Source organism: Channa argus, chromosome 7 (genome assembly GCF_033026475.1).
Source record: "Channa argus isolate prfri chromosome 7, Channa argus male v1.0, whole genome shotgun sequence".
NCBI lineage: Eukaryota > Metazoa > Chordata > Actinopteri > Anabantiformes > Channidae > Channa > Channa argus.
In genome coordinates, this window is record NC_090203.1 from 10350180 (window position 1) to 10363690 (window position 13511).

At 39.0% G+C, this 13511-nt stretch overlaps 2 protein-coding genes across 9 annotated transcripts in view; one reads left to right on the plus strand and one right to left on the minus strand.

The window, feature by feature from the left end:
- The window catches only part of fam131bb (family with sequence similarity 131 member Bb), a 42248-nt gene that overhangs the window by 434 nt on the left and 28303 nt on the right, over positions 1 to 13511 (plus strand). The window lies entirely within an intron of this gene.
- The window catches only part of zyx (zyxin), a 13396-nt gene continuing 513 nt past the window's right edge, over positions 629 to 13511 (minus strand). For 2 of the 4 annotated variants that reach the window (XM_067511638.1, XM_067511636.1), the window contains 8 exons: positions 7582 to 7815; positions 6692 to 6954; positions 4596 to 5168; positions 4230 to 4371; positions 3373 to 3542; positions 2865 to 3043; positions 2262 to 2382; positions 629 to 2146 (listed from right to left, as the gene is read on the minus strand). In XM_067511638.1, coding sequence (XP_067367739.1) covers positions 2033 to 2146; positions 2262 to 2382; positions 2865 to 3043; positions 3373 to 3542; positions 4230 to 4371; positions 4596 to 5168; positions 6692 to 6954; positions 7582 to 7804 — 1785 coding nt within the window. In that variant the 5' untranslated portion in view covers positions 7805 to 7815 and the 3' untranslated portion in view covers positions 629 to 2032. Of the gene's footprint in view, positions 2147 to 2261; positions 2383 to 2864; positions 3044 to 3372; positions 3543 to 4229; positions 4372 to 4595; positions 5169 to 6691; positions 6955 to 7581; positions 7816 to 13088; positions 13213 to 13268; positions 13422 to 13511 lie in introns of those variants that run through there. The other 2 variants (XM_067511637.1, XM_067511639.1) reach the window with 2 other exon arrangements.

Here is a 13511-nt window from a genome sequence, read left to right on the forward strand (position 1 = left end):
GAATATGGTGGCACAAACATTACAGACTTTTTAGAATTGTGACGCAAAATACACTAGTTGAGTGCTTTTATATGAAGTGTTCTGTGAGTTTATGCCTTTAAAAATTGGTTCAGTCACAGGTGAGGAAGAAAACACATTTGCTATTTAGTATTTATCTTTTGGTACAGCCCCAGGGGAGGGGGCAGCCTAAATAATCTTTTTAAACATGTACACATTCACACATATTAAACAGGAATTTATAAAATAGTTTTATGAAAGGACAAGGCATCTGCATGTAATACAACAGGACATTACAAAATGCCAGAGAAACTTAAAAAGGCATCATCGTATGTATATTGTGACATGGTGATGACAGAGGCTGGACCACAGAGGTGGGGAAGTTGGTTCAAACAAAAGATATAATACCAAATGAAATCCCACCACCACAGTTAACATGCAATGCTGAATCACCATTGCCTTGTATTGTTAGTCATTCTGGTGTTATATTGCACCAGAATGATGCAAACACAAACACATTTCTTATCGAGGGGTGAATTTATGTAGCTGCAAGTCAGGCTGAATTCAAAAATAATAATGGAATACAAAAGTGGAGAAGGCACAGTGCCAGGTTAAAACAAAAACAAAAACCAATAACTAAGCATTTATTAATGAAAGACATTACAGTACAATAAGAATAGTATATAGCCAACATGAACAGACTGCAGTAAAAAACATGAATAATGGAAATGAAATAGTGGTATTTACTTTAATAATATAACAGACCAAGACCACAAAACTAAAACACAAAAAGGGGATAAAATATTGAATCCCATGTAAAAATTATACTGACCTCAATCTTGCCAACAGTTCGGAAATATTTGTTCACCGTGTTTTTAAATCTGTAACCTTAATACTTAATTTAAGAAGGTACATGTATTATTGTTGTTATGTTAATTTTCTATTGAAATACATATGTTTCTAGATGCTTTCTACCTAAAATATAGAATTGCAAGGGCTTAAAAGTCTAAATTGGTCTATTTAACTATAAAAAAGTGTGCAATGATCACATAAAAGGCCCCATTTTCAGCCATGCAGCTGACAACACTTAAATTATGAGATCCCTAGAATAGAATCTATGCTTGGCAAATATTTGTTTGGCAAATCTCTGTTTGTGCATACAAACAACATGCATCTAAAAACATTTAACATTGTTAATTCAGCTCTAAAATATTGTTGAGAAGAAAATTGCTTTTGTTTTGAAACGTTTGTTCTAATCTTGCCCTACAGTATGTTTAAACAAACAGAGAAAGCAACAAGACATACTTCAATACATGCATTTATCAGATTGACGTTGCAAAAAGTAAGAGCCACATTCACTATTTTAATTTTTTTTCTGCAGTCTTGTTTAACCATGGATGACAAAAATACTATCAGAGTAGCGTGACTGCTATGGAGTACTTTCTAAGGAGATCATTTAAGATATGATCTGCCAACAGCCACACATCACTAGCTCGAAATCATTGGAGTGTTCAAACAAAGTTTCTGAATATTCTTCACCCTATGATAACTAACTAAGTTAGAAACACTGATATAATTACAATACTCATAAGACAAGAGACCAGCTAGTGAACGTCTTTTGATGGAAAGATCTCACTACATGATGCTACAGATAATATTGATGCAAGAGATAAAGAAAGGCAACTTTATCTTTAGACTGCTTTTGACCAAATTGCCCTTGTGCAAGATATGCTGACATAGCGTAAACACAATTACCTACCACACACATAAGGCTTATATGGGAGATTTAAGAGTTAAAGTTTGTTAATAAAAGTTGAGGGGAAACTATGTCAATGCAGTACATTACTTCTGCACTGAGGTAAACAAAGACAAGGGATTACTACACTGTTTCAGCATGCAACATTGTCTGTCAGCACATTCACACTTCGCACATATATCAAATAAAGCCCTGTTGCAAAGGCGAAATGGCAGCTGAATGAATCCTGTGCTTTTCAATTTGGTTCATAGTTAAACTGAATGATGCTGCTTCAGCCAATCACTGTGCAGCTCGCTTGGCTCTCTGGGTGTGGCACTTCATACACAGGATTTTGCCATCCAATGGATAGCAGCCATTTTCATCTGCCTCTATGGAGAGAGGTCGAGCACAATCCTATAGAATGAATAAATATATATATATTCATTATTAGGTTTTTGACACTTTTTTGGATTGAGGCTAAAATGCCAGGTGATATATTTGGATGAAGTTTTGTGTTTAAATGTCTTACCTCACAACGGTAACACTTGAGGTGGAAGTTCTTGTCAAGAGCCACCACTCTGACTGTCTCCTCACTGCCTGGGGCTGGAACAATGGGCTCATTGCAGCTCACACACAGAGGGGAGAAACGTCTTAACAAAAAAAATAAAAAAAAAAAGGGGGGGGGGGGGCAATGAAAACGTTACATATTTTTACTCATAGTCACACCTAAAGCTATATATTCTAATGAAAACAAATCAAATTTATTTTTTATTTATTTTATTTATTTTCTTCTGAGCCCAGTTTAGTGAGGCATAATCTGCTTTGTCTAATCCAATTATTTCATCCCCAGTTTATCAAAGTACAGCAGAAGATGAAAAAATAAGATTCTGCTGGTCCACATCAAACCAGAGTAATGTGACAATTGCTACCTCCTTCCTGCTGTAATCCAAATAGCTTCGAGTAAAAGTCAGGAGAAATCCTGATTAATACTTCTTGACTCAGAATAATTCTACATAATGTGTGTGTTTTATCATGCTGCAATCAATAATCACTTCTTATAAGTAATAATCAGAGTGTATAATTCTATATATCACAATGTTAATAAGGAATCACCAGACCATGACTAGTGTACCTGTGGTAATCCTGGACACAGTAGGGGTTGTTGTTGTCATCAGTAATGAATGGTGACCCCTCCAGTGTGCAGGAGCAGGCGCAACAGCGGAAACAGTGAGCATGGAAACACTGGCCCACTGCCTTCAACACACGGTCTGTGATTCTCTCCCCACATCGGGAACACACTGCCAGAGAATTCTGGAGGTAGAAAAGAAGCAATGTAGGATGAGAAGGAATTAAAACAAGATAATTTGAAAAACATGGGCTAAGCACAAAGGATTATTGGTGCTTGTTCATTACTATGTAGATAAAAAAATATTTGAAACTATTTGCTGCTTTTAATAATAACTGTTTATTAATAACATATTTTAATGTGACTGGACCATAATATTAGTGCGTAGCTACAATATTCCTAAAAAAAACAACACATTATTTGTTTTGAGTATGTAATAATCACTAGCTCGAATTAGTAATGTTCGCAAATCACTATCGTTCATATTACATATGTAGTACTTTTATCTCCTCACCACATAGCAGTCTTCACACTGAGGTGCACCATCCCTGTCATAGAACTGCATGCCCTGCAGGGGGCGATGACAGCTCATGCAACAGAAGCAGTTGGAGTGGAAGAGTTTATCCATGGCCCTCACTGCCGGCTGAGTTCGGGACAGCGCCTCACCACACTTCCCACACACCTCTGAAATGAAAAAACAAAAAACAAAAAAACCAACAACAAATAAATACTAAAATATATAAAAGAAAATATTTATTACAAATTCTTCCATTACTCCATGATGCTGGTGTTACTCCCTAATAAGGGAGAAAAACACTAATGTCATCCACACACACAGTGTGTGTTTTTACAATACATATAGCCCAATGTCTACTATCGTCACAGCGGATAAGACGACACAAATCCAAATCACCACTGAATAAACTGTAAAGATGTTGACATTTATAAATTGGAAATGTATACAATTTGAAGCAGTGGCATAATAAAAGTGTATTTAACAATTTTCCAAATGGAAAAAGGAGAACGAATGGCAGTATTAGTGATGTAAATAGTCGCTTATATAGTGCTTTTGTCCAAAGCGCTTTACAATGTTGATTCCCATTTACCCATTCAAACACACACCGATGGCTGTGGCTGCCATGCAAGGTGCTCACCTGACCCACCAGGAGCAACTTGGGGTTCAGTGTCTTGACCAAGGACACTTCAACATGTAGCCAGTAGCGGGGATCGAAACCACTGACCCTGTGGTCCATGGTCAACTGCCTTATAAGCTCTTATAACTGAGCTACGGCCGATGTAGTATGTAGTATGAAAGTAGTGTGTGTGTGTGTGTGTGTGTGTGTGTGTGTGTGTGTGTGTGTGTGTGTGTACCTGTGGGGTGGGAGGTGATGACTGGCGCGTGTGTATCCATGTTTTTAATGAAGTCCTTAGTCATTTTCTCAAGTTCCTCCACCTCCCTCATGTTGAGTGGAACACCTCCACCCAGGATAGGAACTGGGTCAGGGGCTGAAGGCTGATAATACATACATACATACATACATACATACATACATACACACACACACACAATGCAAATAGTGCACTTGATTGATCAGTTTGCCTTTGTTCATGTCCAGAAGAGCATAAAACTCATCTGTTGACTAAAAACTATTTGTATTTTTTTTTTTTTTAATAAATACTGTACATGCAATACAGAGAATCTAAGTAACCCCGCTCCACAAAAAAGCTGGAACATACCATTGTCGAAGGTGGAGTTTTCTTTGGTTGGTTAAAGGAGGAAGATGAAGATGCCATTGTCTTCGGCTGAGACGGACTGACAGCAGCAGGAATGTTTTGGTTCGCATTTACCTGACTAGCAAATGGAGAACTCTTTAAGGTATTAGAGGCTGGGGCAGTGGCCATGTTGTTTGGCGGAGCAGGAGGTGTCGGGGGTGCTGCAGGAGTTGGCAGAAAAGAGCTGGTGGCTGAGGGAGGGGAAGGTTTTGGTGCTCCACCAATTGAGGTGGGCATCTGATTCAGATTCTGGTTCAGTTTTTGTGCTAGAGAAACTGCTGATGTTGCCGTTCTCCCCCCAATATTAGATTTGGGTGCTACAGCTGGGGCCTTAGCAAACGACTGAGCAGCAGAACTTGGTGCAGAGTTGTGAATGGCTTGTCGATTTGTTCTGGCTTTGAGCTCTTCAGCCCAAGGTGCAGGAGGCGGGCGGTCTCCCATCTCAGTAGGTGGGAGGAAAGAGAGAGCTGGTTTGGGAGCAGTCATAGGAGGAGCTGAAGGCTTGGATACTGATGGTGAGGAATACTGTGTTGGTAACTGTGGATACAACAATCAAAGTTGCCTTTTAGACATTCAATTACCTCAAAGCAAAGCGCACAGATCAACAAATTAAATGTGGGGCTGTTTACTATAGGCTATAACTCCACACATTCATATCTAGTGAATAGCACTGCAGGCAGAAATGCTGCAAGCAGACACTTTTATTTTACTGAATTATGTTCTCTGATTAAAGTAAATATTGGAAGAATTCATAGTTTGACCATATCAGAAGTGCTTAATCTTTCTGACATTTATTTTGTGGTTTTGAGCCAACATTATTCTGCCCTGATCCAGTACCTCCCAGTTGGATAAAAACACTCCATTTATGGCCTTCTCACTGGGTCTCTGGCAGCACACTCCAGCTTCATCACACTCTCTGCTAAGTTCTGTGTGCATCACTCTCACTCTCTGTATGTGTCTCCTTGCTCAGCATGAATCAGAAGCTACCTCACTTTTTTTTGTTCTCTTTTTCGGTCTGCAGTGTGTGTGCAGTTCACTTACCGCTTTCAACCTGAACAGATGAGGACAAACTAATAAAACCGACATGGCATCTCTAAACTATTTCCACTGACCTGCCTTGTTTTTTTTTATTTTTGCCTTTTTCCTTGTCTGACTTATTGTGTTTTTCCACAATGAGCCTCATATTAGTCAAAGTGTGCTGTCAATTCCCTTCTCTTTAGTCCTCTCTAGAATCTAGAATGACCAAGTAGAGCTTTCTAACTGTATTTAATATGTTGTTTGTTGTAGTAGTTCCTCCATTCATTCATGCTTTCTAACTTGGGGGTTAAATTGACATTAAAAATGATTTACACAAATACAATGAAACCTAGGAAAATGAACCCAGAAAGAGTAAAGATTAAAAAAACTGGCTATACATTTAAATCAAAACACATCTGTTTTACAGAATTGTGGTACTTGCAGAGTTACTAGGAACAGTTACTGAGGTGGGACACTCAGAATGAAAGATAAACAAACAAACTTAATGTGTTGGACAATGATGAATGAACAAATTATATTTGAATGTTAGGTCTCTGGTTAGATGGAAATTAAATCATTAAGGGTCAGTTATTAAATTCTTTATTAATTGAATTTCCAAAGAAACATTAAGCATAATTTGTTGCCAATTTAAACTTGAGGTATACTCTGTATTTATAATGTCCAAGCCATTTTTTAAAAATATTTAACACTTGCTAAGAATACCTACTATAATTTCATACATTAATGCATTTTCAGTTCCACAGACTAATTGCAATAATTAACTACAGTCCTCCAATAAAATACATCTACAATAAACATTTCATTGGATGTCAGTTTTTACAATAGTGCATATTGCTTGGGTGATTTACTGGAGAGTAATACTAATAGAATTTGTAGGAAAATGTGAAAACACAGTATTTAGTGCCATGGACATCAGTCGATGTCCAAACGATGTGCTAACTACTTATCATATTATATTTACATACAGCATTAGGAAGAAACACGCAGACAAGCAAAACAACTTAAAAACCACTGTGACTCACCTGTGACTTCTTAGCAGCACTGCTGATACTGGTACCAGAGGCAGGAAGGGGGGGAGGAGGGGGAGGGGGAGGGGGAGATGGACAGGTGGGTGGACAGGCACTCCCCACAGGGGGAGCAGGGAGGGGCAGGTCATCTGCTACTGGAGGAGGAGCAGGGAAAGCGGGAGGGGGGGCGTCAGAAGCAGTGGATGTTGTGTGACATTCAGGAGGAGGGGCTGGCAAATCATCATCCAGTGGAGGAGGAGGAGGAGGGGGTGGGAAGTCTAATAAAAATCAGGAGGGTTAATTGGTTAGAAGCTGTAACAGAAAGGTTTCTTTAAACTCACGATTCTTGATCATTTATGACTGTGTTTCTACAGCAATTAAAAATAAAACCAGTCTTCACAGCCTTTGTGAGTGCACTGCCACACTTGTTGCATGTAACAGGCATCCAATGATTATTTGAATATAATGAAAACAGTGGCTGGAATGGAAATAGTTCAAGGACCAGCTTAAAAATATTACTCTATAACATTTCTAGTGAATGAAAAAAAATCCGATTAACCATTAAAATTCATGTTTAATTTAAGATGTGTCCACAATTCAGCTCAGACAACTTTAAATTCATACTAGAATGAATTATTAAGCACAGTAATCCCCAATTCAAAAGCTATAAAAATCTTAACATTTTACCAAAATATCCATAAGGCACAAAAATACAGTAATCTCTTGGGCCAGCGAATCATTGTAACCAAGGTCCCATGCTGGTGACTTGTTCTATCATATTCTCAATATTGAACCCTTTTATGCTCTAGCATAAGAAGCAGCATTTGGTGGGATAGGGGAGGGCCGCATAGTGAGCAGAAACAAGAAATAAGTCAGAAAAAATATATCATAAATAATGCATATACCATCGCAGAGCGATGGGGGTGGTGGAGGCAGATCCCCCACTCGACCAATAACGCCTGTGCCTACTGGTGTTGGTGATGGAGCTGAGGGAGGTGTCTGACTTTTGGGCCGTGGCGGTGCCACAGAGGCAAACTTCTTTGGCTGGTTGTAAAAGGATGGGGTGGTGACTTTGAAGTTTAGAGATGATGTCACCATGAATGGCTTGCTACCGTTGGAGTCCTCCATTTTGTATTTATCTGAAGAGCAGCAAAAGAAACATTAGAGACAACAGTTAGACAGAGGAAAGGAAAATATTAATTCTTATGTAAGATTCTGTTGTATAACAAAGGTATAACCCTGCAGAGTCATACCCACACCCCATATAATAAAACCAACAATGACCAGCTGACTAAAAGTCAGAGGGCTTGCATTCCTTGGCAGCATTTGTATGTCAGATATTTGCTGGACAATTAGTGGTGAACACTCAAACACTTGGCCTGTCACAGTTCCAAACTACACAGTAATTATAACCAGGTTTTGAGTTTGTTGCATTTAGGAAAAGTGTTGATGAATACCCTTCAGGAAGAGCTAGATACTATTAAAAACATAATGTGGATGGTAGTGATATGGCAGCAGGACCAACTGAGAATAAAAAGTATGTTAAAGCAGCAGTTTTATATCAAAAGTTGCAGTTTGATTCAATCTGTGCACATTAACATTTTTTAAATATAAAAATGCCAAACCACTATGAAATATTTCAGAGCATTACTGGGAAACAGCTGTCTTGACCCCCTAAATGTGAGAAAAACTAATTAAAATGGTGGATTATTGTGAGTCACGGTGTCCCTTAAAATTTAGTCTGGACTATTCCTAGATTTAGAGAAATCACAGTAAATAAGCAAACAGCTGCTAGGCATTCTGCAAATTGAGCATACTGAACACAAAAGCCTTGGCAAATGATCTGTTGTGGAATTAGAGAAAAGTGTGCAAAAATGTCCTTAGGCCATGTATGCAGAGCCGACATAGTGGCAGTCCCAGATGCCAGCAACAATTTAGAATATTTAACACGTGGCTCTGTACAGCGATTATAAACACTATTGTACTGGTGTCTGAAAGACACCGGTTTAAAGCGGGGGGATATCACTTATAACATGTTCATGTTAAGTACGTCAGAAAAAGACTGGCTTCAAATATCTACCTCACACATGCTGCTGATTAAACACATCTTGGTCCTTCTATGTCTCTACCAAGATTTCTCACTTTGTCTAAACACATTTCCCTGAAGGCCACTGGCCCTGAACACGACCTTCCATCAAAAGCATGGCTGTTCTTGTCTTTTTCTTGTACCCCAAAATAGACAAACACATGCGCACACGTGTACACACACTGCCTGCCTAACTTACACTTTTTTGCTGTAACCCCCCCCCCCCCCCCCTCAAAACAAAACAAACATTCTAAGCTTTAACAGGTTGTGAAACATAATTTTAACTGAAACAAAAAAGAGCTGTAGGTGTTAAGAATTACAAACTGCCAATTACATTTTCTGGTATGATTATGATCTGTTTATTGTATTTGTTGCAACTAGTATTTCTATTCTAAAACGTGATGAAGGTTACATAGCAACAATTTTGTCTTAAATGTCCCAGTTATGCTGAGGGGTATACTTTATATTAAGGCTTTAAGTTTGACTGCTAATAAATCCTAAATTTGTTACATTTACATATCCACTGTGCACATAATGCTCATTACAGTAGTCATCACCTAGACAGCCTTGAAAATTGCAATGCAGATGTAGGACGGTTGATAGTAAAACCAAAACTAGCCAGTAAAAGTTTTTCCATCCTCATTGCTATTTGCTGGGGTACACAGGCAACACTTCAAGTTCTGACAAGACAAAAAAGAACAAACAGCTCCTAAAGGTATCGCTGGTATCATGTCATGACATAATGGACTACTGGAAAAGCAGTGCTTCTGCTTTTTGTTTCAACTTCCTTAAATGCAAGATTTATTGTTGTTAAGAATAGTTAAAACCAATATTATTATTTTGTTACCAATTTTACTAGACAACTATTTGACATTGAGTTACAAAAACACAAATATACAGAGTTTTACCTCCATTTTGCCATACCACTTAATAATTAAGAAAAGTGCTGTATGCATCAATACAGAAAGATGGCGAGGTGAACTGCCCTGGTTCGTGGTGCAGACAAGTAAATCCTGCCAGGCTGATGTCTGCAGCAATGGAAAAATACTAAAGAAAGAAAAAACTAAAAGAAAGATTGATGACAGCCGATGTTTTTTTGTTTCCTTTTAGAAAATAGCTGGCTACTCATTAACCCAGTATCAAGGTGTATCTTCATGTTCAATGGAGGGTGCTTTTAATGCAAAAACAGACTTGTTGCAATCAAGATAAAGCTCTTGGCTTTAAGTGAGATTTGCAAAGCTGAGTATCAACCAAGTACACCAAAGACAACACTTGAATCTATAATAGTTTTTTTTAAAGACAGTGCTTGTAAAGGGTGTGCATAAACTGTGATTTAGTCTTTTATTGCATTACTTTAGCTACCTTGTTTCTAAGAGACAAATACAACAGTCCTCTCAATTATTCAACAGCAATTATAACTTATGGTCAGATTCCATCTGTTCCTCCATTAGGTCCTGAGGGATTTACTATAGTGAGATCAGCGCCAGCCTCACCGCTGTAGATACATCTTGAAACCTGATCCTCGAGATGAGAGAGTCCCTCGTCTGAGGAACATATTTGGCACTACAACTCAATGACATCACCTTTATTCCTTTTAACACTTCTATCCCCCTTCTTCCCTTTGCTCTAAATTTCCTCTTTGGAGTTTAAGTCCATGTCTGAAAGTGGGAACTGGACACGTTCTTAACGTTTGGCTTATTTACTCACTACAGAGTTGTGTTCTGTGGCAAACCGCAATCATTGTGAATTATCTCTTATTTTTCTTCTTCCGTTTTAAGGCTGCATTTAATCATTTCTATTTTATAGCTGTGATGGATGACATCATGCAGCCTTTACACCGTGCACTAACATTCATCACATACATTGGGGAAAGTCCATATGGCTGGACTACAGGCTAGAAATTGTTTTTCAAACCTGGTTTGGGTACTACAGCACAGTTGAATTTTACAGTTTGGAGGGAAAGGGTAATATGCCAAACAACCTTGTAGGACATTAAATCCATCAGGGCTGTGGCACTCATTCTCTTGGTTGGAAAATAACTGCCCCAGAAACAAGGAGACTATTTCAGACCTAAAAACAAGGACCTGGGACTCAGAATTCTAGGTCCTAAATTTACTATTAAACAACAAAAAGAAAAAAGTAACACCAAGCTCTGCTGTGCCACAATTTCTGTTTGTGTTTTGTCTCTCTGTAGACAGATTCACATGAAGGCACAGATGATGTGGTGCAATAGCTGTTATATACCCTTTACAACTGTTTCTTTAAAAGCATGATTGTTGTCTTTGTTCTTTGCCCTTTACAAAGCAAAGGTATTTCTAGGTACCCAGGGTGAATCAGCTTTCTCAGGTAATCAGGGAATGGTGTTTACATGGACTTATGAAACCTGTATACTTGAAATCGGCGTGTACATGCAGCAGCAGAGTAACCAGATTTATCCTTCACCTCTGACTTATTTTGGAAGCCTGGTGCAAAGATTTTAACTATAAAGTGACAAAAAAAATCCTGCTTTCTGACTAATTGTGTGTGTGTGTTTGTGTTGTATCATTGGAGAAAAGGGGGGCGGGGGGGGGGAAGGGGGAGACACATGCAACTGATCCACGGCAGGAACTGTCTGAACTTTGAAAAAAAAAAAAATCTGTCGGGGAAAGTGAATCATATAGACTTCAACAAGTGACTTTGTGTTAGTCAAATTTAATGGACGTATTGGTAAAGGCCCCACATCATTAACAGGCTCACCACTGATTGCTGCTTTATACTTGGAATTGGAAACAATAAGAATAAGAAATAAGAAGAACAAGAAATACAGCACAAAGGGTTTTACGTATTTATAGAGGAAGTACCTTGTCTGTTACCCTAACATAAAACAGAATTTTTCACTTCAATTCCTTTCATGACTGGTCAGCCAATGTATCAGTGTTGTTGGTGAAACTCTATTGTTCTGATATTAATACCACACCCCATTCCTGGGAAAGCGTGTCTAGGTGGGGGTGGGGGGTGTCACTACTGCATGGACAAACAACCCCTTTAAATCCCATCTTTCAGGTCACTGAGCATGCATTAAGCAGTGTTGTTGCCTTAGTTGCATTTTTGACTGGAACAACATTTCTAAACTGGTATTACCTCACTCAATGGGCTCTGTGTCAAGTCCTCACCTATACAGCCTTATCTGCTTGTACTGACATACAACAAAGCAAAACAACCAAAAAATTAAAGAAAAAGTCAAACAACAGTAAGAGACATCATACAAGATCTAGACATGCAGTGATTTGAGGCAAAGGGGTGCCCTAACATATGCTGTTTGTTTATGATTCGTGGAGGCTAAAATTAAATTTCTCAAAAAAAAACGGTCATGACGACTAGCATATAGGCATTCGTAGACCTTCTTCTTCCCAGATATTCATTTACCTCAGCAATTGACTGAAGTGTCAAAAACCATAATCCAAATCTTTTTCTAAAGACGCACCCCACTAACCTCAGACTACAGCCTTCTCACTACAAGTTATTCTTAAACCTACTCGGTGACTGGGTTGCTAGCTGATTAACAGGAAAATTAGAGAGATGAGGCACAGCTGGGGGGAAATTGTAGAATTTTTAAAATCTAAACTGGCCCTACTTCTCATTAATTCTTCACACACCCCTCATCAGTGCAGATAACTGTGCATGAGTTTTCTGCAGTCTCTCATACACAACTTGGTTTGTAAATAGACCAATATGTGAGTAGGTCAAGAAGACCAACTTATTATCAGAATAGTTAAGGCTGAGCTGGTAAGTCATACAATGCAACACATAATCAGAATACTATTCATCAAGAGCCGTTTGTACAGGCCTTAGCACCAGTCAAATCTGCCAGCTGACAACAGATTTTGATTTAGTTAAAACTAAATCAGTTAGACAATACCTTACTGTTACTAACATGGATGGGGGGCTCCACCCAACTTAGCACCCCCACAGCTTTGTCAGGGTTAGCCAACTGTTGGCTGTTTAAAACAAGTAGTCCTTGGCTGTAAAGTCTGACTCATGGTTTCAACAGACATTTACAGTTAGTTACCAGGAATGGGTGAGTGGTCACAACCACAGCGGACAAAGACTAACACCATTCACCATTAATATATGCTGACGTTACAGTACAAAACGGCTTTCTGGCTATAGGCTAGAAAACTAAACGCTGCAGCTAAAATCACATGAGTTAAATGTGACTGATTAGAATGCACCCAACCTAACGTGACGGTACCGTTAGCACAGCGTTTAAGTCCGATTTCCAATTCAAATCAGGTACATATTAGCTCAGAAACGAAATCCAAGAGCCAGATGATAACTGCCACTCACCTTCTCTCTACCCAGCCACCTTATTTGATTAACGCGATCGTAACCTCGCTGTCGTACCTATGTTTAACAACAGCGTTAGCTACTGTGTGACCATTCGCACACACCCCTGTCGTTCCCACTCTCATGAGCTCCGGACAGACTGGCTTTCTACAGTGAACACCGCCCCATTTTTTTTCTTACCTCATACGGTTCCTCTTAACCGCGTTGTCATTCAGTGTAGCGTTAATAACCGTGCTACTCTCCCACATAAACCCTAACCGCAGCCCTACTAGCTTGCTAGCTCAGGTTAGCTAGGGAACTTTTTAGCTGTACTTCCTGTTGGAGCTTCCGCATAGCCCGGTCCTTATCATCGGTATCAATCAGCTGCTGTGGGTGCTGCAAGCCAGCTACAGCACTTTCTCATAGAATTGCTCCTATTCACTT